Source organism: Culex quinquefasciatus, chromosome 2 (assembly GCF_015732765.1).
Source record: "Culex quinquefasciatus strain JHB chromosome 2, VPISU_Cqui_1.0_pri_paternal, whole genome shotgun sequence".
Taxonomy (NCBI): domain Eukaryota; kingdom Metazoa; phylum Arthropoda; class Insecta; order Diptera; family Culicidae; genus Culex; species Culex quinquefasciatus.
In genome coordinates, this window is record NC_051862.1 from 204,174,677 (window position 1) to 204,201,357 (window position 26,681).

General features: G+C 37.6%; 3 protein-coding genes across 9 annotated transcripts in view; all 3 read right to left on the minus strand.

Annotated features, from left to right (window-relative positions):
• The window catches only part of LOC6048199 (aryl hydrocarbon receptor nuclear translocator homolog), a 297,606-nt gene extending 286,560 nt beyond the window's left edge, over positions 1–11,046 (minus strand). For both annotated transcript variants that reach the window (XM_038251173.1, XM_038251172.1), the window contains exon 1: positions 10,788–11,046. The gene's annotated coding sequence lies outside the window, so the exon portion shown is untranslated. The remainder of the gene's footprint in view (positions 1–10,787) is intronic.
• Positions 11,047–15,353: 4,307 nt separating this feature from the next.
• Positions 15,354–20,798, minus strand: LOC6034404 (centrosomal protein of 104 kDa). 6 transcript variants are annotated; one of them, XM_038255410.1, is made up of 11 exons: positions 20,513–20,798; positions 19,898–20,141; positions 19,658–19,825; positions 18,935–19,384; positions 18,213–18,876; positions 17,793–18,155; positions 17,252–17,735; positions 16,669–17,198; positions 16,465–16,607; positions 16,309–16,410; positions 15,354–16,229 (listed from the first exon to the last, which is right to left on the minus strand). In XM_038255410.1, the coding sequence occupies exons 2-11, from the start codon at positions 19,935–19,937 to the stop codon at positions 16,096–16,098; spliced, it is 3,078 nt and encodes a 1,025-aa protein (XP_038111338.1). In that variant the 5' UTR covers positions 19,938–20,141; positions 20,513–20,798; the 3' UTR covers positions 15,354–16,095. The 6 variants fall into 6 exon arrangements, with proteins under 6 accessions (XP_038111338.1, XP_038111337.1, XP_038111336.1 ...); XM_038255409.1 differs by having other exon boundaries at positions 19,898–20,329; XM_038255408.1 differs by having other exon boundaries at positions 19,898–20,361.
• A 104-nt stretch (positions 20,799–20,902) lies between these two features.
• Positions 20,903–21,855, minus strand: LOC119767247. Its single transcript, XM_038255414.1, has 4 exons — positions 21,597–21,855; positions 21,467–21,540; positions 21,196–21,397; positions 20,903–21,128 (listed from the first exon to the last, which is right to left on the minus strand). The coding sequence occupies exons 1-4, from the start codon at positions 21,715–21,717 to the stop codon at positions 21,007–21,009; spliced, it is 519 nt and encodes a 172-aa protein (XP_038111342.1). The 5' UTR covers positions 21,718–21,855; the 3' UTR covers positions 20,903–21,006.
• Between the last annotated feature and the right edge of the window lie 4,826 nt (positions 21,856–26,681).

Below are 26,681 nucleotides of genomic sequence, written 5' to 3' on the forward strand. Positions count from 1 at the left end.
ATTTATGCAAAAAGTGCAGCAAAATTTATTTATTTTAAAGGTTTAGAAACAAATCTCATTAAATAATGTGAGAACAAAAATATGCTTCTTTCCCAAAACGGAGCCTACTACCCTAATTGCATCCAACGCTCTTCAAATTGACCTGATCCATGGAATGCTGCTCTCCCTATCCACCACCCGTTCAAAACACGACTCCGACAACACCCAAAGACACCTCTGGTCCGCGCTGTTGACGATTGAATTTGGCATGACCGTCCACACGTCACCAACACCTCCTTCAAGAAGGTCGTCAACCAGTTACGACCAGGAGGGTAGGAGGTTCGAACCGATTTAGTTTTCCTCCACCACCACCACTTAGTATGTGAGGCATGTTTTGTTTTTGGTTTGGCTACAGAAGAACCCCAGCTACCGCGACCTGGTTCTACGTCACGTCGCCACACAGTCAGAGGAAAAAAAAACTCAGAACCGGTGCCGGCACGAAGGACACGAAGGAAAATTATCGATTTCATTAAATTTCCAGGCAGGATCATCGCCAGCACAACTCGATACCTACACGTCCCAACAAGCAGGGAGAAAAAAAAAACGGCGACGGCGACCGCACGTTCTGATCCCGGACAATGTGCTGCAGCAGCAGGTTCTCCAAATCTCTGGAACCGGGGACAGCGACGCGTGGTGAATCCGTGCCGTTTCGGTAAATGTGGTTCAAGGTCAGGTACCGCTCAAGGCCAAACCCCTTTTTTGTCCTCTCCCGCCCGACGTCGCCGACGACGCGTCACGTCCTCCGGACGTTCCGGCCGTGGAGGGCACGTGGCGTACAGAGGTGAGGTGTGCCACGGTAGACAAGCCACAGTATACGGCTGGGGATGTGTTCGGGAAGTCAATTTTTATTTCGCTGTCATGCTTCACTCACATTCACATTCAGCACGCGGGTCGTGGCCAAGTCTGGCCCCGGTGGGAAAGGGGAGGTACGCGGGAACGCGAACAGGTTGTAGAACGAAAGCGAAAGCCCACATGCAACTCTTTCTAAAACTGTAACGCCGGCGGAGACAGTGCGTGCACGGACAATCGATGGGATCATGCGAACCGTAATCAGCAGCAGCACCCAACCAGCCGGCAGGGATGCGAGGTCAATGCCAAGATGGGGCTGGCGCGCGCCCTTGAACTGTTGTTGTTTTTGTTGTGGTTGTGGGAAAACGTTACTCACTCCACGTCCACGCACAGGCACAGCTGATCACGCAACTTGGGGAACGGGAGTGAGTATCTCACGAAACCTGGAACCTGTTGAGATTTCGGTTTACGTGAAGCGGTGTGATTACTGCTGAAAGCATGCAAAAGGACTAATTGTGTTTACATCAAAGGTCAAGCTTTTTCGGCGAAAATCAAGTAATGTTTGGATAAATAGGAAGTGAGCAAGCAAGTTTCTATCAAAAGATTCGCGAAATAATTTACTATTAGAATTTCAATTTTAACTTCTAGTAAGCAATTTTTTGTTTTATACATTTTTTACCGTGTTATTTTTTATTATAAACTACTTTTAAGTAGAGCTGGGACTTCAGATATCCGGATAACTAGCAACATCACGACTGTGGGGCGCAAAAATGTAAATTATCCGGATATTCGAAGTCCCGGCTCTACTTTTAAGGGAAATTAGAATTATTAAATTCAAAATGGCGGCTAAAATGACGGTGATCAAATGTTTCGAAAAGGCATTTGGTTATTTAATACCATTCAAATTTGGAAAAAATACGAAAAAATATATTTTGTTCATAATTTAATTATCCGAATCAATACTTGAAAAGGGATCTGTCAATGAATGGGACTGCTAAATATTTGAAAGATCTTTCTGCCACCGATCATTTCCAAAAAAGAAATTTGATCGCTCTCACACAGCGCCTAGCACGATCATCATAGGGACGTGGCGTTACATCGTGCTGCCACCTGGTTTTTTTATGCGCAAGAGTGGAAAAGTGCTGAGTCATCGTCTAAAAATAGACGGCGTCCTATCTCGCCCAGCAAAATGAAGTCGATAAAGTAGTCGGTTTCGATGAGAAAAAGTGGAAAACGTGGTCTAAAAATAGCGACGCCATCCCCGTATTGCTTGCCGACGTTCGGTGAACGTAAACACAAAGACGAAACGAACAAAAAAGTGAGCACCACTCAAGCAGCCGCCCGAAGGAGACAACGTGCTCTTTCCCTCGTTTTTCGTCTCTCTCTTACTTGATTTGCTGCGTGGTGACAGAAGAGCAATTCTCTACGAAATCGGTCTTTTTTCTTCAATTTTAATTTTTGTATTTTTTAATCCGACTGAAACTTTTTTGGTGGCTTCGGTATGCCCAAAGAAGCCATTTTGCATCATTAGTTTGTCCATATAGTTTTCCATACAAATTTGGCAGCTGTCCATACAAAAAAGATATGTGAAAATTCAAAAATCTGTATCTTTTGAAGGAATTTTTTGATCGAGTTGGTGTCTTCGACAAAGTTGTAGGTATGGATATGGACTACACTGGAAAAAAATGATACACGGTAAAAAAAAATTGGTGATTTTTTTATTTAACTTTTTATCACTAAAACTTGATTTGCAAAAAAACACTATTTTAAATTTTTTTTATTTTTTGATTTGTTTTAGAGGACATAAAATGCCAACTTTTCAGAAATTTTCAGGTTGTGCAAAAAATCTTTGAGCGAGTTATGAATTTTTTAATCAATACTGATTTTTTCAAAAAATCGAAATTTTGGTCGCAAAAATTTTTCAACTTAATTTTTCGATGTAAAATCAATGTTTGCACACTTTTGGAAAAAATATTTTTGAAAAGCTGAGAAAATTCTCTATATTTTGCTTCTTCGGACTTTGTTGATACGACCTTTAGTTGCTGAGATATTGCAATGCAAAGGTTTAAAAACAGGAAAATTGATGTTTTCTAAGTCTCACCCAAACAACCCACAATTTTCTAATGTCGATATCTCAGCAACTAATGGTCCGATTTTCAATTATAATATATGAAACATTTGTGAAATTTTCCAATCTTTTCGAAAAAAATATTTTTAAAAATTTCAATTCAAGACTAACATTTTACAAGGGCGTAATATTGAATGTTTGGCCCTTTTATCAAAAAATAAAAAAAAATTAAAAATAGTGTTTTTTTGCAAATCAAGTTTTAGTGATAAAAAGTTAAATAAAAAAATCACCAAATTTTTTTACCGTGTATCATTTTTTTCCAGTGTAGTCCATATCCATACCTACAACTTTGCCGAAGACACCAAATCGATCAAAAAATTCCTTCAAAAGATACAGATTTTTGATTTTTCACATATCATTTTTGTATGGACAGCTGCCAAATTTGTATGGAAAATTATATGGACAAACTAATGATGCAAAATGGCTTCTTTGGGCATACCGAAGCCACCAAAAAAGTTTCAGTCGGATTAAAAAATACAAAAAAAATCGAATGACCGAAATCCTAGAGAACTGCTCAGAAGTCATTTGAATGCGATCATGGGAGAGATGATCGGAAACTCGGAAGAATGTTAAACGACTGTTCTCTGAACGAATGTATTTCTAGAGCAACTCTCTACGAAATCGGCCGATTTCGACCATTTTTATTTTTTGTATTTTTTTATTTGACTCAAACTTTGTGGGGGCCTTCCCTATGACCAAATAAGCTATTTTGCGTCATTGGTTCACCCATACAAGTCTCCATACAATTTTGGCTGCTGTCCATACAAAAATGGTATGTAAATATTCAAACAGCTGTAAATTTTGAGTGAATTTTCTGATCAATTTGGTGTCTTCGGCAAAGTTGTAGGTATTGTTGAGGACTTTTGAGAAAAAAATAGGTACCCGGAAAAAAAATTGCAGATTTTTTTATCAACATTTTTTTTAACTAAAACTCAATTTCCCAAAATACGTATTTTTTGATTTTCGAGATTTTTTGATATGTTTTAGGGGACAAAAATCCGCAACTTTTGAGCCATAGAGAAACATGGTCAAAAAATCTGCCACCGAGTAATGAAATTGTGATTTTTGGAAAAAATTGAAGTTTCATGCAAAAACAAGTTTGACATTACTTTTTAATGCAAAATTGAATTTGCAATCGAAAAGTACTTTACAGATTTTTGATAAAGGACTCCGTTTTCAAGATATAGCCACCGAAAGTTTGATTTTAGCGAAATATTTGCAGTTTTTCAATTTTTAAAAATAGTGACCATGAGTGACCATTTCTAAAAATATATATATATTTTTTTTTTAAGTTCAGAAAATTTGCTATAAAATTGTCTAAGAGACATTGAAGATTGGACCTCGGGTTGCTGAGATAGAGCCGCTTTAAGAAAAAGGAACACGAAAATTGAAGTTTTCTAAATCTTACCAAAACAACCCACCTTTTTCTAATGACTATATCTCAGCAATTAATGGTCCGATTTTCAATGTTAATATATGAAACATTCGTGAAATTTTCCGATCTTTTCGAAAAAAATATTTTTAAATCAAGACTAACATTTTAAAGGGCCAAATATTGAATATTACGCCCATTTAAAATGCTAGTCTTGATTTAAAAAATTTCAAAATATTTTTTTCGTAAAGATCGGAAAATTTCACGAATGTTTCATGCATTAACATTGAAAATCGGACCATTAATTGCTGTGATATCGTCATTAGAAAATGGTGGGCTAATTGGGTGAGACTTAGAAAACTTCAATTTTCGTGTTTCTTTTTCTTTAAGCCGCTGTATTTCAGCAACCAGAGGTCCAATCTTCAATGTCTCTTAGACAATTTTATAGCAAATTTTCTGAACTTTTCAAAAAAAAATATTTTTAGAAATGGTCACTTATGGTCACTATTTTTAAAAATTGAAAAACTGCAAATATTTCGCTAAAATCAAACTTTCGGTGGCTATATCTTGAAAACGGAGCCCTTTATCAAAAAATCTGTAAAGTACTTTTAGATTGCAAATTCAATTTTGCATTTTCTCAAAAGTCCTCAACAATACCTACAACTTTGCCGAAGACACCAAATTGATCAGAAAATTCACTCAAAAGTTACAGCTATTTGAATATTTACATACCATTTTTGTATGGACAGCTGCCAAAATTGTATGGAGACTTGTATGGGTGAACCAATGACACAATATAGCATATTTGGTCATAGGGAAGGCCCCCACAAAGTTTGAGCCAAATCAAAAAATACAAATAAAATCCATTTCCGGTTTTGGTAGAGAATTGCTCTCTAGAGGGAGTTCAATGACTGTGTGTGTGACATTGCAAAGAATTAATTCATTTTTGTTTGAAAGCAAGAATATCAAAATCAGGTTTTCGTGGTGAAGACGATTGGAGTGTTTTGTCACCCATCACAAAAAATTTCGAAATTTCGTAAGCACTGATCCGAAGTCCCATACAGTCCATACTCGATGTTTCAACAAACCATCCGATAATTGAACTTCGGATAATCGAAACGTCGGATTGATATAAAAAAAGTTGAATTTGTCAGCAATTGTATCAAAAAGTCATTTTTTCAATATTAAACGGTGATTTGAGTAAACACATGGAATTTGATTTAAAATTCCATTCAAAAGGTGTTTTTCAGCAAAATGTCAAACGTTAGTATGCGCACACACCTAAACATTTTTTGCTATATGAAGTTTTGAGATTTTCTTGGATTTTCTACATGTTTTTAATTTAGGTTTGACTTTCTGAAACATTTGCATTGCAAACGTTAGAAGCTCTTGTTTTTCAATTTAGATTTATGAACACAAGTTAAAAATAATCATGAACGACGAATAGTTTGAATAAAATTTGTTATGTTAAAACAAGTTTAAAAAAAAGAGAACTTTATTGTTATGATTCGCAAAAAAACAATAATTTTAATTGCAAATCCTTGTTCAAGCATTACAGTTTATTTATTCAATTATTACTGTTCCAAATATTATAAATTATTATTGTTTCAAATATTCATTTAAATGCTTTCTTTTTTAAGAACACAATTATGTAACTGGTCCAAGTTTGCCCATGGCGATATTAGAGTCCTTTGGTCGTCCCCACTTGATAAACACGACTAAAAGGACCGGTAATAAATTCCCGAAAAAAAGAAGTGTCAGGTTCTGTTTTTATCAGAATAATTGATCTCGATACCGGGCAGGACACCGCGAGTAGTACATGGCCGCGGCTATTGCTGTGGGGACCCTTCTGCCACCTCATCGCTTGACCACCACGGTGGTGCAGTGCAAAGACAAGCAGATTTGTTTTTTTTATGCATTTTAAATCAGTGATACTTTTGAAGATCCGCTTAATTGTTTATATATCAATTAACGTAAGTTGAACAGAGACTGGTGATAACTTCGAGTTTTAAAATTACAACAATTTCAAAAATTATGCCAAAATTTTCGTATGATTCTCTGTGACGCTCCCGAAAATAGTGCACTCACGTTTTCATTTCCAAAGTTCCTCGGGAACTTTTGGTCGCGGCCTGACCAGACCTTCGTCGTCGCCGTTCTGGGCTGTTGCTTCTGCGGCCAACACGCGAGGGGAGGAACGGCGGAAAACGCAATTTTTATTATTTATGAGGTGCACGATGATACCAGGTAATGGGAGTAGTTTTTAATTTATCTGCCAGAGTGCGCTCGCGCAATTCATGAGTTGTGTTCTGTTTGTGTGGACATCGAAAAAAAAACGAGCCGGTTGTGGGCAAACAGTTTTTTCAGTTCTTTTTCGGGGAAGTTGTTGGTGATGCTTGTCAATATAGTTTTTTTCTGGGGTGGCAAAATTTCATACCTCGGTAATTACAACGACCGCGGTCTTGTTTTAGTGATGCGAAATAATGAAGCGATTATCAGCATTTAGGATAGACGGCCAAAGGCGTGTTTGCAGAATTTTTGCGTGTCATTTTTTTATGAAGCTAAAAAATAATAATTTATCGAACGCATGGACGCGGGTGATAAGCGATGACAAATTTGGATCATTTATGTCGAAACATGTCCAGAGAAAAAAATATTAATATTTACGCGTTAAAGCGTCGATATTAAGTCATAAAATTACATTATCATTGCAGATTAGACCAGGGTTGCAAATGAGCGAGCGCTCACGGAAGGCTTGCTCGCTCCAGCTGGAGCGTGAGTTTTTATCAGGTAGCTCGTGCTCGCTCACGCTCACCGGAGCGTTTTGCTCTCACGTGAGCTGGTGAGCCAAAGTAGGTAGTTGTTTTTTCCTGTTGAAGCATCTGCCTGTTTGAAACGAAGTTTCTAGAACTATCTCAGCACAGGCAGCAAAAACAAACAAGAAAGTGGTCGAACAAACAAAAGTAGGCAATGAAATGGATCTGATCAGCGAACCGAAATTTACGTTCTATTTAAAATCTAGACATTTTTCGAACAAGGAACAAAAAACTAATTTCATAATGTAAACATTCATTGACGTGGAAAGATGCACTGTTTGTTCACAAATCAAATCCATATTGGACCATATTGTATTTTCGTTATGTACAAAAATATTGACAATTTATGTATATTTTATTTATTTTTAAATATTCTTTTGAACAGTTACAATCATCCTTGTTCAAAAAATCAAATATAACTTGTAATAATTACAAGTTATATATGATTTTTTGAACAAGAATGATTGAATACTTTCAGAGGTTTGGTTGCGAAAGTGTTGAATAAAATCCACTTGCTGGAAGAAGAGCCAACCTTTTCGTGGTGAAAAATATTGACAATTTATTTGATTTGAGTCAAAAGGGTTATTTCAACCCTTAGGAATTTTGACGCATATGTTTAAAATAGAACTGTTTCAAAAATGTTACCCTATTTTCTAAAATGTTTGCCAAATAAAGACTAAACTTATAAAAATGATTAGCCATTTCTAATCACTGAATCACTGAAAGATTTAATAAACGGAATAACTTTTTTTTATGGTAGCTCATTCTGACCCGCAATCTGGAAATGTAGTCAAAACACTGATTAGGTACATAAAAACAGTTTAATGTTATATTTCAATCGAACAAGCATTTAACCTTGAATCGAGCTTACCAAAGCATAAATCCTCTTGAATCAATTCATTGTTTTGTAAGTTTTTGTAAGGTTTACAGGCCCTTTTATTTAGGCGTCTATACTCCTCCGCCCCTCTCTGCTACAATAAGGCCTTTGAATTCTAAAATATTTATACATTCGACTGTATGTCTAAAAAAATATTTGACCCTTGCGAATCCAACCTTTTATTTAGAAACATGATTGATTAAAATAAGCTATTCCAATTCATATGTCATAAAATTGGTTCACAAAGTCATATTTTCACAGCCCTACTGCACCTGACGCGAAAAATCCATCTAGAATTGAAAAAAAACTTTCTCAAAAACGTTAAATGATTAGCGACACGTCCAAAATGAGCGCTCCGTGAGCGAAATATGAGCGCGAGCGCGAGCGTGGAGCAAACGCGAGCTGAAAAAATCGGAGCAAACGTGAGCGCGGGCAAACGTGAGCTAGCTCGCGCAGCGCTCCTCCTCACGAATGAGCGAAAAGTGAGCGTTCATGAGCGCGTGAGCGCGTGAGCGCGTGAGGAACGCAACACTGGATTAGACCACAAAACAAGGTTTTTTTTATTTTTTTATTTTTTAGAAACATGCTTCAGTTATCTTCGTGATAATTGAATAAATTACAGTAATAGGTATGTACTTAGCATAACGATCTTGCCTTGTAGCATTCTACAAAAGAGTCCCAAGTAGAATACTAAACATAAATTTGTAGGATAACTGATAAATGTAAATATTTTAAAATGGTTGAATCATTTATGTTTATTTTTTTTCCTGTATTCTACTTTAAACATAATAAAATCATTGTCTTTATGTTCTTCGTAACCCATTACAACAAAAAAATGACTCCCGCTCTTTCCTTTTTAAAATTTTGGCAAAAGATTTTTAAAAAAATTGACGAGAAATTAAATTAAATTTAAAAAATTATTTACAAATTTGTGATCTTCTCTTTACTGTTTTTTTCCTAGATACTTTGTTCTTATTTCATAATTATTTTTTATGCATTTTCTGATGCTTTTTTGCATTTTTTGTGAACTAAGCAAAAAAAAAATATGAGTACATTCTTTTGACCGATTTTTAGCAAAACTACACCAAATTTAACCTTTTGTTTGAATTACAATGTGATTCTCTAAACGTAAGTTTTCATTTTCATTAAGATTCAACCATTACAATATATTTTTACCGTAAACCGGAATGGCAATGATTTTCGAATTGCAATCGAAAACGACTCTACACATTTTTTTATAACCGTTTTCAGTTTATTATTTATATTTATATAGCGTTTTTTCTAGACACATGTTAGGGTTTTTTCGCTTTCAGTAAACGATTAAGCAATCAAGATTCTACTGAATTCTCAGTTTATTGAAATATAAAAAAAATATTTTTAATTTGTTAATAGATTATTGACTGAAATTTCAGTAAAACGGATGTCAAAAAAACTTAATTTTCAGCAAAAAAAAAATTGTGCTGAAAATTCAATAACATTCTGTTGTCAGTTGACAAAGATTCAGCAATACTTTTTCAAATATCAGGATTTGATTTGTATGCCATTGTATTTATGCCAACTTAAAAAAAACACTGGTTAGCATCGAGACATTTGTTTTTCACATATTTTCTTACCTTTGTTTTCAATGTTAAAAAATTAAACTTATGTGAAATTGTCTCTTTCCATATAAAAATAAATTAGAAATTTTAGAAAAAAGAAATATAAATATTGAAATAACAAGCCTACATTTGCACGGAAAAAGTGTTTTCAAATGCATTTTACACTGGTTCAAATGTTTTGCAATCATTAGTTTTCAAAAAAATGAAATAAAAATGTTAGCGAAAAAAAACTTTTTGCTTATCGCAAAACATCAAAATTTTCCAATATACAAAAAAAATTAAATCAACCCAAACATGCTAAAAATGATTCTAAACGCAGGGGAATGCATTTTAAATTGATTTTTTTTTTTGTTGCACTTAATTTTTTATTGAAATATTGAAGTTTTTTGAAAAAAAAGTTGTTTTTGCCCCCTAATTTATCGGGCCAACATTAAAGGGGGGAAACAAACACTTTAAATAATATTTGTAGCATCCTAAAATTCAATTTTAGTTTGAACATCAATGGGTTAAAATAAATAGTTTCATAACAGAAACATAAAATGAATATTTTACAAATTTAAATTAACGCTGGCCAACCCATCCGCGCACATCCAAGAAGCTCCTTGAGCACGCGAACGCTGCTACCTTTACTAAAGAAAAGCAGTGGGTGGGTCTACGCGGGGTGGCAGCGGTGGCCCCGAGGTCTGAGGGGGCTCGCCAAGCAAAACAACACGTAGCCGAGATACTGGTCTCGAGTCCAGGCCCAGCCAGCAAGCAACTACTACAATGTGTGTGTGTGTGCACATTGCATGAAGAGAGCGCACAAGAACGAGAAGGAACAGAGAGAGCAAGAAGAAGAAGGGGCACAAAAACCAGTTGGAATCTCGGTTGTTTACATAACAAAACAAAAAATGCAAGCCTCTGGATGGCTTCCGAAGGGGCACTTTGGGACGGATTTGACCGGAGAAGTGCCGGGAGCACGGATTTGTAGGGATTGGTCCACCAGGTCAAATCACAACCCGCGCGCATTTCGCCAAGAATCGCGTTCCAAGCAGAGATGACATTTCCCATAGAGCACTTCTAGCGCGTAGTGTAAAACATGTACAAAGCGCGCCTGCTTGGATGTGTGCGTGCAATGTGTGCTGGCCTCAAGGAGAAACCGTGAACAAAAAAAAAAGAATCCTCTCCTTACCTGAGTCGAGATTCGGAGTCCGATAAAGATTTCACCTTCCTGGACCACTGTTAGACATGGGCCGCGGCCACTAAACCACCCGGAACCGCACACCGATCACTTCCCGAACGTCAACACACACTTCCGGTGCCGGTTGGCACGGGTTTTCACTAAAAAATGGCACTACGAATCACCACCGTAAAGCAGAGAGAACCGCGCACTCCGAGCCGAGATTCACAGCCGAGAATCGATTTTCACGACACCCCGCGACAGAAACACACACGACACCAATCAAGCACATCAAGAGCGTGTATACACACGGACAAGGAGAGACGGATCGACCACCGTGTGGACGGACAACCGCGCGGGTATTGTGGGTTGCAGAGTCGACACTTTTTTAAAAATGAGTATTTTAAAAAAAATTAAGACTCAACATTAATTAAGAAAAAAATTTGGGCGCAAAATAAATAATTTTTTTTATTGTTATTTTTCTCACAATTGTGTTTAAAAAAAACAAATTAATAATTAATTTTTTATTTTTTACATATTTTTTTAATCTTAAAAAAACTTTAAAAAAAATCCCGAAATTTTAAAAGCACAGCGCAATACTTATCCACTCTCTCTCCCTCTCTCGCGCTCTACACGCAACCAAACAACCCCCCTCGTCGGGCGAACTTTTTGGCTGATGGCCTACACCAACATCAACACCAAAGCCACCACCAACACACAACCCACCAGCAGCGGGCGGAAAGGTCTGTCACTTTTGTTGTTTACAGATTTTTGCTTTTGCCTCTCGCATGCATGCTGCCATCTTGAATGGGACGTGATTGTGTGGGTTTAGCACTTTTTGATTCATGGTTGTTGGATGGGCTAGAGGTGCTTTATGAATTAAGCCGTGGTCGTGTTGGTTTTATTCATGTTTGAAATAGCAGTTTATTGTGGTTGAGTTATAGATTGATTAGATCGAGGATCGATGGATTTTCATTCATGTTTTGTATTGGCATTCTATCATATCTTGAGTTTTGATTTAATTTAATTGTTTTTTATTTGCATTGTTTGTGTCAAGACTGAACAGCCAAGAAAAAATAACAAAATTTTCTAATTCGAGGTCTTACTTTCACAATAATGGAGCAAATATTAACAAAATGCAAATAGATATCTTTGATTTAAAGAAAAAATATTTTTGCGCTCCCGTCCTGAAACTACTTACTTTTCCCGTCATTCTCGAACGACAAAAATGGCCTACTTTTATCCACCAAAAAAAACAGAATGGAAAATTTATACATTTCAATATTAGTGCTGAAAAGTTATACTTTTCAGCACAGAAATGGGTGCTGAAAAGTTGAACTTTTCAGCACTAGTATGGAAAAGTAATGTTTTTCGATATTTTTTGGTTTGCATGGTAAATTGGCTACACAAAATTCCATATGAAAAGCGTTTTTTTTTTCGGAATTGCAAAAATAGTTGTAAGCAGCTCGTTGCAAAACATGTTTTTAAGCAGTATTTCGTCAGTTGTGTGCTATCATGTGACAACGACCATTTAGTACTTTTCGAGAAAATCGATTTTTAAAGTTTGTTGGTACTTAATTTCAAAACTATGAATGAAGCAATCGGTTCGTATTAGAGGGTGACGAGCGGGAATTCCCGGGAAAAAAATCCCGGGAAATCGACCATTTTTGAGCCTCTCGATTCCCGGGAAACTCGGTCGAGACTCCCGGGAAATTTAAAACTTGTAAATATCGAAGCAAAATTATATAAACTAATCAGAAAATTATTTGAAAAATTCAAAATTTTAAGAAACGTTGAATGTTTAATGTTCAAGTACAAATAAACCAACGCTTCTCTTATCTTCTTATTTAGGAAGTGTAAAGCTTAACATGTGAAAAATTCCAATGACTTTAATTGTGAGAAGCCAAAAAAAAATTAGGACCCCAAAATTTACCTTATAACATACTTAGTAGTAACACCCCAGAAATGAAATCTAAAGTTGTTTGATTTTTTTTTTTATTCCTTAGAGGAAAAAGCTTTTTCAAAATCATTTCAATTTTCATATCTTCTCTCGAGCAAAGCAATCCTCATAATCCTCATAAATCGTAGAGGGAAAAGCTTTTTCAAAATCAGTTCAATTTTCATATCTTTTCTCGAGCAAAGCAATCCTAATAATCTGTTTTTTTTTTTTAATTCCCTAAGATAATTTCGCTGTAACAAGGTTATTTCTTTTTTTATGTCAATACCTCATTTTGTGTTACACGTCAACCTTAATATTCAATCATATTTTGAAAAAAAAAACTCTGGCAATCTTTGTAAAGTTAAGAACCACCAATTGTGAACATTTTGGTTGTCATGATATCTGTAAAATATTCTTCAGTAAATATTTACAGTTGGAAAAAAAATGAAAGAAAAATAAATAAAACAAGTTTGAATAAGTATGAATTAATTTAACTAAATTCATAGAAAAGAAGCAAAATTACTATCGTAATCTGGGGCGAATCGGGAATACAGTCTGAAAAGGGACAGCAGTTTTTAGAGCACTTATAGCTTTTAAATTTGGAAATGGATGTACACATGTTGTTGGTCTGAGTCTGTTCTAACCGAAACCAACCAGAAAAGTCAAAATATTGTGCTCCAACATGGTTAAAACTGCAGCCCCAATTCGCCCTATGTGTCCCGATTGACCCCAGTTTACGGTACTCTTCCTTTTATATTATAGCCACTATTGGCATAGTAAAAAAAACTCCCGGGTCCCGGGAATTCCCGGGAAATGGCCAAATTCCACTCTCGATTCCCGGGAAATTGAAAATCTCGAGAATCGTCACCCTCTAGTTCGTATACTATCGCTTAACAAACGCTCCAAGTTTCAACTAATTTGGTTACACCAGTTAAAAGTTACAGTAAATAATGTAAACAAAAATCTGAAAAGCACGTGTCACAAGTGTGTTTCGAAAGTAAAATTGTACTACGTGTCACAAGTGTGCACAGAATTCCCATACAACGTAAAATAAGCTCAAATCAATGGTTTATTCGACTTAATCAGTATATTTTTATGTGTATGTGTGTACATAAAATTGTGAAAAACAAGAAAAAAATTCCACATTTTCCAACAACATGTATGACGTGTCACAAGTGTTCACAATCATTTTGATGATAAATTGGTATATGTCACAAGTGTGTATTGCAATATCCACACAGCTGACGATTTATCGACTCGTGCTGAAAAAATCTTCTTTTTGCAACTTTTTGCATAAACTACTATTGTTTGGTATCTTGTCTTCTCTGGTCGATTTCAAATGATAAAATGTCAAAATTACACATAAAAACAAATAAAGGCAGAGAGGTTAGGGTTGTGTGCATGGACTTAAACATCGCGGGTCATTTAAGCAATTTTCCCCTGCTCGAGAAACATTAGAAAAAGTTACTTTAAAACAAAAATGCCCACTATACAATTTTGTTACTTGAAATAGCTGTATTCAAATTATTTATACTAATTTAATACTAAGTGAAAAAAGAACGATTTGAAAACTCGTGCATTCAAAAGAAGCTACACATGAGAAAAAGTAATTTATAAAACGAAATCAGTTTTTTATCGATTTATCTTTTCCAACAAATAGAAGAATTCCAGTGTTCTTTGGATCATTCTGATTTAAACAGACAACTTTTTTTTGATTTAGAAAAATCCTGATGGAATAAGGTGTATTTCAATTCTGTTTATTATTATCACAGTCTGTGTTATTATTTTATGTTTAAACTTTCGGTTCATTTTTCATGATTCAAAATTGATTTGAAATGAACAGTTTTATTTTTTTTTTTTATTTGCTCTCAACCTTGACCCAAATCAAAAAACAGAAACGTTTATCAAAATTTACTTTTTCAATGGTTTCGGCAAAAAAGTGGAGTCTTTGTGAATCAATTTTTAGAGTAATATTAGGTATTATAGTAGTGTTTAGCGGAACAAGCGTACAATTTAAAATGATAATGACATTAAGCTAAAAATCTTTTATTTAGTTCAAATTAAAGAAGTTGCAAAATTTTATTAAAATTTGGTAAAATATCTAAAAAATATCAAATTAAATAAAACTTTGAATGTCAAATATAATCTCTTTAAGATGAAACAAATAAAGTATCGTAAACCGGGGTGACTTTGGTAGGATTTCAATTTATTTTTGGAATATTTTCCAACTGGTAAGGTTTGAATCTATCTTATTATTTCTAAAACATGTGCTGAGGTATAGACCACACAAGGTCCATGTACTATTTTTGAAAACAGGTTTTTTTTTAATAGTACAAAATAACAAAATTTCAACTGAAAAACAAATCTCTAAGTAGAGTGCATTGGCTATTGATTATATGAAGTGCCGTAAATTTTGTTTTGAATATTATCATTTTTGATGTATTTTTTCTCAAAATGATAAATTGAGAATACAAATTTCCCAAACAATTCATGACACTTTTTTATGGACTCTGTTGTGAAAAATATCATTGTGTTGGACTCAAGGAATTAATGGAAACAAATATAATAATTTATTTTTGCGGTGAGTATCGACTTATCTCAGTGTTATTTTCTCTATAAATAAATAAAACACAGTGTTTGAATTGAAAAGAGGTGGCTATTTATTCTTGACTTATTGAGGACGGGAAATACTTTCATGGTTTCATGGACTGTTTATTTACGAGTTTTTTTTACTTGTTTTAATTTTGTTTAAGTTGTCATTTCGTTTAAGGAGGCAAAATTTCTAGTCTACTCAGGAAAAAAATCTATTTCAATACTGCCGTATTTTAAAAAATCTACGTAACAAAAATCCCTACACTGAATTGTCTTCAAATATACCATCATTTGTCGTCGTCGTCTTGTAAATGTAAGTTCCGTTTTTTCTTGTTGTTAAACTCGATAAAGTTATTCATTGCACTAACAGTTGTTGGTTCTATTATTATGTTTTGCTTGATTAGTCAAAAATTGTATTTTTGAAAATTTTCTGAAAAAAACTGTGACTGACTCCAAACATGCTTGCACTAACCAGTCACAGTAACTATTTTAAAATCGTAATCGTGCTCGTGTTAGTTTTGGTGCTGTTGTGTTTGCTCATTTTTGATTAATTTCGAAACTTCTACCTACTGCTTTCGCTTAGCACATTCGTTTTAGCATTAAAATGCGTACAGTTTATAAAGCCTAGCTGCTGCCATTGTTTGCTGCCCTGTGAGATTGAGTGTGTATGAGTGGTGTTATCGAAAGTTTTAAAACTTGCTAGAAAGCGCGACTGTTGTGTTTGTTTCTGCACTACGTAAAATAGTCGTTAGGTGGCCATCACCCTTGTTTGCTGAAAGAGATAGTTGATTAGACTTTGGCCCGTCTGCGGGAATTCCCAAGGCAACCCGAGCGACTTAGCAGGTGGCGCTTCCAGCCACCGTCCAGCGGAAGCAGCACATCGTCGTGGCACAGAGGACACCGAGCGGCTCCGGTTGTTAGTTCTGGAAAATATATTATTTTTTACCGGGGTAGTTCGTGTGGTTAACTTTGACAGTTGACCACCGGAACAACATGACTTACCCCTACAAAAATCTTCCATCATATGGTATTCGTACAGATCTTTGTGTACAGATTCAGTGCAACGTTCACAACTAACATAGCTCGCCTTTGCCTCACATTCATCTGAAAGAATACATTCTTCAGTACTGGTGATTACAGCTCAAACACGTAACATACTTATCAAATGTGGTGACAGAGCCGCAACCTCCAGTATCTGGCTGCACTGAGGACACTTTGTCAGCACTGGACACGCCTTCCAGTAATGCTTATCGAGTTGCGCCGGATCTCCGTGGCAGATCCAATCACAGAACGGACAGCGGCTATAAGTTCGAAAGGTTTTTAGATCTCACATAAGCTCAAATCTCTCCAAAGACCCCTTACATCTCGTTATCGATCCCTTCGAACGAGTCCGAGTTAGAGCTCTTCCTCGATCCGGCTCCGTTTTCCGACCCTAGAAATCCCACCGTACTGTCGTACAGCAACGTCTTCGGCTGGCTCAACGTCTGCTTCGGTACACCACCCTCGAGCGTCGTCTTCCCGTTGCAGTCCGGCTTCTCGTAGAAGGAACTTTCGCACTTGTCCTCGCTGGCCCAGTGGTGATGCCCGATAGCGTGCCCACTCTTGCTCTTGATGATTCCAGCTGAATCCGCCGGCCGCCGCACCGGACTCAAGTTGGAATCCTGCAATGAGGAGTTGAAATTCGAGTGCCAACCAAAATGCGTACCGTCGGAGAAACTGACATTGCCGCCTCGGGTGCCGCCGGAACTGCCCGCGGAGTCGTAGCGCAGCGCCCGGCTGCGAATCTCCACCGGCGGGGAGTTCTTCGAACTGTTGGACATTGGCGGCGAGCAGATGCCTGCGAAGGACGTGGGTCCGCTGAAGTGTTTGTTCTCCAGCATTTCCTTCTTTCGCTGAAATTTTTTGGTTGTTAGAAATTTTATTGGGGAAGGGTGGTGTTGCATACCTGCAGATCGATCTTATCGAATTCCGTGAACAGCTGTCGGTAAAGTAGATTCCTACGAGTTATGTCATCATCCGGTGGTAGCTGCTTCCGTACCAATCGAGGATTTACCTTATAAACGAGTAGCAGAACCCGTTCGGCGACCTTACGTACCGATTCGGCCGGGTGATGAATTCCGGAACAGCCCGCTTCGGACAGAGTTCGACAAGCTAGCCCACTTTGCTTATCGCTGGAGATACCCTGACTCAGCACCAGCTGCTCCAGCATCTGCATGCGGCTCAGCGCCAACCTCGGGTGCGTCCCATTCCCTACCGGTCTCGACAAAGCCGGAGCGATTAGGTGCTGATCACGCACCTCCTGACAGGCGGCGATGCTCAGAATCGTGTGCTGAGCTAGCGTGTGAACCCTCGCCGAAGGATCACCACTCTTGGACAGCAGCTCCGGCAGCAAGCGATCCACCGATCGGGCAACCTCACTCGGGGACACTCTGCTCAAGAGAAGTCAGCTTTATAATCAAAGACATTCTTGGAGTCCTCAAACTCACCTATTTGGCACAAATTCCATAAACAGTGACCGCACCGACTCGGTAGCCTGGCTAAACACGGAAAACACCGCGTCGCGAACCCCACGGTGTAGCAGCAGCGTAGCGCTGCGGCAGATCTTGTTCGGCCCAGCGGACTGATCTTCGTCGCCTTCCCGCTTCAGGATGCTCCGCAACCGTACCAGACCCTCCTCGCGGTCGGTGTACTGCCGCGAGTAGATCAGCTCGACCAGTTCCATCCCAAAGATGAGGATCGGCAGCGCTGCCTGGCGCCGCTCGCGTTCGTTCAGCTTTGACCGCACCCGGCCGGTTTCGCTCTCCAGCAGAGCACTCTGGCACTCCCTGAGAAAGTCGTTCGAGTGCGAGCTGTGGAATAGAGCACTAGTTTGTTCGAGCGGTGGACAATCGTACGGAAGAACTCACCCTGCCGTGGAGATGGCACGTTCGTCGTAGTCTTCGTAGCTGTTCCTGGGGGCGCTCTTGTTCCGTCGTCGCAGCGATCCCGTGCCGGTGTTGGTAGGGGACCGCATAGGACTGCGCCCCTTGTGGCTCAGTAGCGGGGAGTTCGGAATGTCCTCAGGTCTGGAGAGATTGTGTTGCGATTTGCTGGACGCTGTCGCTTCGTGCAGTCTGCTTGCCGCCGCAGCTCCACTGCTGGAAGCCGTCGAGCTGGTGGTGGTATTCGTCGAGTCAGTCGTATCCGTTGGGTTTGGTGGTTGCTGATGCTGCTGCTGCGGTTGCCGGCTGGCGACCTCGACCACGGTAGGTAACGCGGTTTCAGATAAAGCACTTGCGACATCCTGCAAGCTTGGCGGTGAAGGCAACATCGGTTTCGAAGCGTACAGCTCCGAGCAGGAATCGTTACTCGTGACGCTCTTGTCGCTTCGCAGCAGCGTGTCCACTTTCAGCTGATTGAAGACGGCTTTGCGGTACATTTCGATCTGTTCCTTGCGCAACCGTGCCGTGGTAAAGTCTTCTTGCTGGACGGCTTGCCGCTTTGCCAGCGCGTACCGTCCCAGCCGTTCGCCAGCTGTTCGCAGCACGGTCATGCACAGCTTCAGCTTGCGAGCGTACTCGAAGCGTTCACCTGGAATCAAACGTGAGTGGATTACCTATTTTTTGAACAGATTTTGACATTTCCTCACCTTGCACCGCTTGCACCTTGAGCAGTTCCATCCTACGAACCACATCGCAGATACTTTCCTCGACGTACATCGAGTAGGACAGATCATCGCATACGGAAGCAAGCGAGCTGTTCAGCGTTTCAATGTTCGCTGGGGTGGCGCTAAGCAGTGCCGTGTTGGACTGAATCGCGGTAAGTTCTTCCGGGGTCAGCTCTTCGCCCAGTATGTTGATGGCGAGCAGCGCCACCTGGTTCTCCGCATTGAACTTGTTTGAGTGGGGCGGACCAAGCCGTAGCTTGAGATGCGAGCCGACCTTCGGCGCAACAGTTACGCTCTGCAGCTCACGTGACGTGAAGTTCGTGCTCGAGTTGTCTGACAGCGCGACGAAGCCCATGTACTCGAAGCTCTGGCTGGACGGTGTACTTGGGGCGCTTTTGCTTGAGTAGTGCAACCATAGCTCGATACGTTCCGCTGAAAAGGGAGAAACATGCTGTCACAGTTGAAGGTTTCGCCTATGTGTCTAGCCGGAGCATGTGAGTGTACTAAATATAGTAAACAGAGTAGGTACATAAGCGTAGCCAGCCACGTGTTGGTTGCAAAGGATCAAAACAGAACGCAAATTCCGGCACTAATGTTCAGTGATGAACGACCTCGGTGAACAAAAGCTGCGCAGACTCACAAGCTTCTCGTCGGAATGAACACCAAAATGAAGTATTCATTCAAAAATCCCTTATCAACACTCACGTATGTAATGCTGATGAGCCAGGACCTGGATCCGGTAGATACGAGCTGGATTGAAAAATCGGAGCACAATCTCCTTTGGCGTCACCGGACTCGAGCTGTTCGAGCGCCACCCGTGCACGGTGGGGCTGTGACTGTTCAGTTCGCTTGCCGGGTAGTCGGAGTCTTCGTCTGAAATTGGAGTCCATTAACAAACCTTGATTAGGACGGGCGCCAATTGTTGCATATTTGATGCGGCCTTACCTGAGGCGAACACCACCTTGAAAGGGATCTTCTTCGCCATGATTCAGCGCCACTCTCGCTGATTAATTATTACCACCTTCGGGATAGGTTCGTTGATTCGGTGTTGAAAGTTTAATTTTATTATATAACTTTCCAAGAAACACGTTCTCGAGACTCTCTCCCTATTTTCAGTCAATTTAACACGGCAATGATTTGCAATAAAGATATCACACTGACCACTTTTGTACACAGGGCTCGACTGCGCCTGTAAGGTATGCAGCAGCACGAGCAGCCCCAGTCAGCTCCAAGGTGAAGAAGAACAAGACACAGCGCAGAGAAGAGGGCCAATTTTCTATGCAAAGTTTTTTCTTCGTCTTTCCGGTCGATGATATAATGCGGTTTGTCGCATTTCGCAGGATTTACAAATTAATTGACATTTTTCCCCATTTTGGACTAAGTTAGTATAAGATTCAGCGAGAACCAGACTTGAAGTTGCATTAAAAACAGATTGATTGGAAGCTGGTCTAATTGTCGCAGCACTGGTTAATTGGCCAGAAGAAAAATGTCACATTTTGCAGACCAATTAAAGATGCTTTTCAGGCCAAATTCCATACAAAAAATCGAAAATTTCTTCACCTAAACCTAAATCAGTACGCAAACAACCAACAAAAACCGGCCCAAACTACCGAAAACCGACCACTTTTAAACTATTTTTGCAATTTTACTATATTTTCACCACCGATTCGATCCCCAAGCGATGACAGTCCTGCCCGAAATGCCACAAATTTGACGGATCCAGCGAAAAAATGTCTGTCAATGTGGTTCACCACGAGCGCCTGCGCCTGCGAGGTAGGCTGCCGTGAACACACCGTTTTTGTTTTTGTTCACGCGAGCGCGCTCGATTCATCGGCACGTGGCACGTTCATTGTTTGTGTTCATTCAGCGGTTGCGATGGTTACGTCGTCGCTTGTTGAATGTGTCGTGTTTTGGTTCATTCGGTGCACGTGCATTTATCAGTTAGTTCATTAGTTCATTTTAGTATACTCGTTTATTTAGCTTAACGCAGATATCAAATCATTCAGAATACTGAATAACTTCAGTAAAGAAAAACAGCGATTTCGCTCAACAAATCACGCCACCGAATATCCATCATGGTAAGTCAGAACGAAGGTTTCGCCGCGTTTCAGGGCAATGTCCTGCTTGATGGACTCGACGGTACCGTTCATCATCCAGTTGCGGAAGATCATGTAAACTGAAATTTTACAAAAAAAAAAACAATTATTACAATCAATTAATTTCCAAAACAAAAGAAAACCTACGCGCAGTCAACAGAATCAAGCACCCATTCACGGCGTGGAACAGCAACACGGACACCTGTTCCGTTTCGTTCATGTAGTGCTTCCGGGCGTACAGCTGGACAAGCTCGACCATGAAAAAGCTCGAAACAATCATGAAGAAAATGATCATCGACTTTTCAACGAGGCTGTACACCTTGTAGATGCGGACCAGCTGGAGATGTTTCTGAAGGGGGAAGAATCGAAAGTTCAATTTGAAGGGGGTTTTGAGGTTATGATTCGCAACTGAGCATACCTTGAGGATCCCAATGATCATCAACGTTGGGAACAGCGTCAACAGGAAGGTGGCAAACACGAGAAACGAGGTGACTGTTGGGGAGATTTATTTGTAATCAACTGGTAATTAAATCATTTCAAGAACTTACCCGACGACGGAGGACATTCATACTTGCAAGTGGCAAATTGGTAGATGGCACTTGTCAGGAACAACACCTTGATCACCGCAAACATGAAGCAGAACAACTGGTACGAATTGCTCATTCCCATTTTGACTGGGTTGTAAAGAACGTTTTAAAATTTAATGTTAATATTTAGCATATATTCCACGGTGTTGTCGCACGTGCTGCAGTCGCCACCAATCACCAAAATATAACTGTTGTATCAATAAATTAGTATGGTACAGACAGAGAAGCAGAACAATGCCTGGAACAATGACCATTGTTTCAAACCACATGACTGCCGTCATAGTGAGAGCGAAGCAAAGATGCCATATGATTCTATTTTCATGGATTTAGTTACAATGTTTTGAAAAGTATTGATTTGTAATCATTTAATATATGAGATTTTCTGCACAAAGAACATTTTGAACTTTTTTAAGCTGCCAAATTATATAAATAATTTTCATTTCTTGGTTTTGAATAAACTTTGTCCATTAATTTCCTTTGCCAAAAAAGTCATTTTGCATCATAAGTTTTTTCATACAATTGGGTACTAAAGCCCTATGTCAATTTTTATGTACAACGGTAAAAAAACACGATTAAAACCCATTTCTGATCACTTTTTTCATGTTAAGGCAAAAAAAATCTTGACTAGACAACATTTTTTCGATGGTTAAACTATGGTCCCCTTGGAACGAGCTGTCAAGTAGGACCGTTTCTGTCAAGAAGGACCGTGAAGTTAATTTTTAAAAATTGAATTAAAAATCCATTTTAAATCCTTTGCGTTCGTTCAAAGGGTCATTGTACTAAAAAAATAAGCTTAATCGCTATAGGAACAATAATATCACAAATATAAGCTTAATTTTAGGACCCAATTTTGGGTCACACAAAATTTAGTATGACATACTGTATCTTGAGAAGGAATTTTCTGTCTTCAGCAAAGTTTAAGGAAATGATTAGGACTTTCCGTTAAAAATAGATATACGAAACAAAAAATTGTTTAACTTTTAGGCTGTTACAAATATTTTTGGAGTCCCACAAGTTTTTCGAATGTTTCAATAGATTTTGATTTTTAATTCAAAATTCTGTTATAATTGTAAGCGAATACAGCTCTTTTGAGATGTTCTGTTGACATATTCAACACAATAAAATAAAACACAATACAATACAATAAATACAAATACAAAAAATACAATTATACAAAAATACAAAACAAAATAATTTGCACAAATATTTACTGATTTCCACTATTTTAAAAAAAAAATACCTGTTATGTTATCTAAATTTAAAAAAAAATCTCCTAATTTTACTAAATTTAACTAAATTGAACTTAATTTATTTTAATCCAACATAATTTAACTGAATATAACTTAATTTGAATTAATTTAACTTAATTTAACTTAATTGAACTTAATTTAACTTAATTAAACTTAATTTAACTTAATTTAACTAAATTAAACTTTATTTAACTTAGTTCAACTCAATTTAACTTAATTAAACTTATTAAACTTAATTGAACTTTATTTTACTTAATTTATTTTATTTAACTTAATTTAACTAAATTTAACTAAATTAAACTAAATTAAACTAAATTAAACTATATTTAACTTTATTTAACTTTATTTGACTTTATTTTACTTTATTCAACTATATTTAATTTTATTTTAGTTTATCAAACATTATTCAATTTTATTCAACTTTATTCAACTTTATTTTACTTTACAGTCCAGACCGAGGTCCAGACTCGATTATCCGAAGGCCTCGGAAAAATTTCACTTCGTGTAATCGAATCACGAAAAACAAGTCTGTGAGTCTTTTGTAACATCTTAGGCTATTTCCATTAAAATTTTGAACGAAAAAAATCGTGGGCTCACCTTCAAACTAAACTTTTAATTTGAATCTTAAAATCAAAAAATCTCATAAAAGTGGCGTCATTTTTTTTTCATTTTTTTTTCGGAAAATTTCATGTTAGTTTGAAGTATTGGAGTGGTAAATTTGATTGGAAAAAATACCATTTAGAATGAATTAAAATATTTTTTAACAATTTGTTGGATTAGGGGTGAAACAGGTTTTCGCCTACTTGATACAGCATTTGACGTATTGATCACAGAGTAAAAATGAGCTATTGCTTTTTTCATTTTTTTATTAAATTATTTTTTAAATCAAATTTACCACTCCAATACTTCTAACTAGAGAGCCTGGATCTTATTAGAGAACGGACATCTCAAACCAAAAGTACCAATCGAAGCACGAGAACTGTCAAACGGAGGTACCAATCGAGAAAAATCCTTTGTCTTATGCTCGTTTGGTACCTCCGTTTGACAGTTCTCGTGCTTCGATTGGTACTTTTGGTTTGAGATGTCCGTTCTCTAATAAGATCCAGGCTCTCTACTTCTAACTAGAGAGCCTATATGGAGAGGCGAAATGTCACTCTCAGGGTCAGAGCTGAAAATGTCAGGGGTCCTGACGCGAAAATCGGCGACGCATACACGATTTTTTCAGATCCATTCACTGAACCGCAAAACCGTGACATAAACAAACCCGACTCAGTCGTGAGTGCCCTAGCTCACTGAGCAGCTGCAATGCGAGGCAGTAGTCGACCAACGCTCATTCGACGTTGCACGCACACACATAAAGAAACAAGTTTTTACACAAAAAGTTTGTATTTATGCGTGGAAATGTAATTTTGAATATAAGTTATGGTTGTTTTGAGTGTTTTGCACAGTCTAGAACCATTCAATTGTTTAAAAATAGTCAAAATAGTGTTTAGAGAGGATTTTACGAGTCAGTCATACGACACGAATTGAGTGAGTGTAGCTCATTTTTTTCCTTCTCTCATTCTCCAGCAGCCGATTGGCACGAGTCAGGCGGCAGTGGTTGAACGGACACAGTACACAGAAAAAAATATGTAAATTTACACAGCACGTAATTACTGTTTCTTATGTAATGTTGAAATATGATGTAAAGAGTAAAAAGTCATGGAAATTACTCCAATGTAAATCTAAATCTAATGTAAATCATGAATCTAATGGAAACGTTGAACATGGAAACTCAAATCTGATGAATTTCTACCCGTGTTCGGCTTCCTGTAAATTCCTGTTTAATGTAAATCATATATCTAATGTATTTCTGCCAAACGTTGACTTCAAAACTACCCGAACTAAAAATAGTTATATTTGGTTCTCTTTCTATCGCTCTCATATTTCGCTTGCCCACTGCCTGAGCCTCGACCTGAACAAGTTGATGCTTTAGCCGCTCGTTTATAAAATGCGAAGATGGCTCAGTGTATATTTACATTAGCAATGAACCTAATGTAAATATACATCATTTATCATGATATCTTTTGGTACATGATAAATAATGTAAATTCACAGGAATATTTTTTTCTGTGTAGGCTTACAGTCAGATGCTAGCAGTGAACTGACATTTTGGTTTGCTTCATGTGTACGCTGGGTTGGAAACATTTTGCAGGCCTGCTCAATCGAACTGTCAAATCGGGGTTCCAATCGAGCAACAAGATCATGCAAGAAGATGGTTGGAATCAATTTAAAATAGTTTTGGCAAAAAAACGAGACTTATAACAATTAGGGGAGTTTGGGGTAATATGGACAGTGGGGGTAATTTGGACACCCCTTTAAAAATCACGTTTTCTTCGGATATAAAGTGAAAACGTCAATTTAAGTGATAAGGCTAGTACTAGTAATGGCCTAGGAGTATGGACAAACCAAAAAAGTTGGAATAGGCTAAGTAGTTTTGGTATAATGTGTAAAAGTTTCCAAAGGCCGGTTGGCACTGCCTTAAATTCTAATATTTGAAGGTTAGGAAATAAGGTTTTGCAGGGGTTATATGGCAAAAAAGTGGACATTTTTTGTTTAAGGGGGTTGCTTGGACGATGCCTGAGATATGTACGCATAAAAATTGTGCATTTTATCCATTTTTATCATCAAAAATCGCAATTTATGATAGAATATGCTATGGGGGTAATTTGGACATGGCTTGTGGGGTAATTTGGACATACCTGAAAGTCTACCTGTCAGGCAACAAAAAGTAACTTTCATGGTTGGATGAGTTTTTAAAGAGATTTAGATAAATTTAGTGGGATTTAATATGTCAAAACAATCAAAAATGAATGTGAGCAATGAGAACTTTCACAAAACCCCTATTTTTTAATTTAGATAAATTTATTCCAATATTCGAATTGATGGAAATCTGATTACTGTACATTTGGCGTTCAACAAGATTCTAATGTTGATTGCTTTTAATTAACTTCTTTGACATTTCTAATTTCTATGCTGGTTTACAATAATATTTAAATTTTGAATGTAAAAATTAAAAAAATGATATTTTCAGGCTAATAAATTCTATATAAAGATTGATTTATATAAACATAAATGATACCTTAATCACTAAAAACAAGTATAGTGTGCCTGATCCAGCATCAATGTTTAAATCATTTCAGTATTAATGATTAAATTATGTATACTACACTGAACTTTTTATTATCTTCCTATTGAATTAAAGTTCTATCACAAAATCATTATTAAAACCATTGATGAAATATTGTGAGCAACACTTCAAAACATAAAGCAATTACAAAACCAGGTTGAAGGATAAAAAACATGCTCAAAAAATCAAATGTTGAACTTATTCTTCAACATGTGTCCAAATTACCCCACAAAAGGTGTTCATATTACCCCACAAGGTATGTCCATATTACCCCACAAGGCATGTCCAAATTACCCCACAAGGCATGTCCAAATTACCCCATAGGGGTGTTCATATTACCCCCACACAAAAATGTGGGGGTAATTTGGACACCTTTTAACTTTTGCGATAAAAATGGGTTTTTCATCAAAATTTATCGAAATGAATGACATTTTTCCATCAAATATGGTCTCTATTATCCTCTGTTGTCATCCACATTCCTTTAAAATATCCATACAGCCCGTAACAGAGCAATTTCCTTAGGGTGTCCAAATTACCCCACACTCCCCTACAAGTATTGTAAAACTGTTGTTGATAATGATCTGGTAGTTTTTCTTATGCTTGAGCTTGTTCGGTATAAAAAAAGTG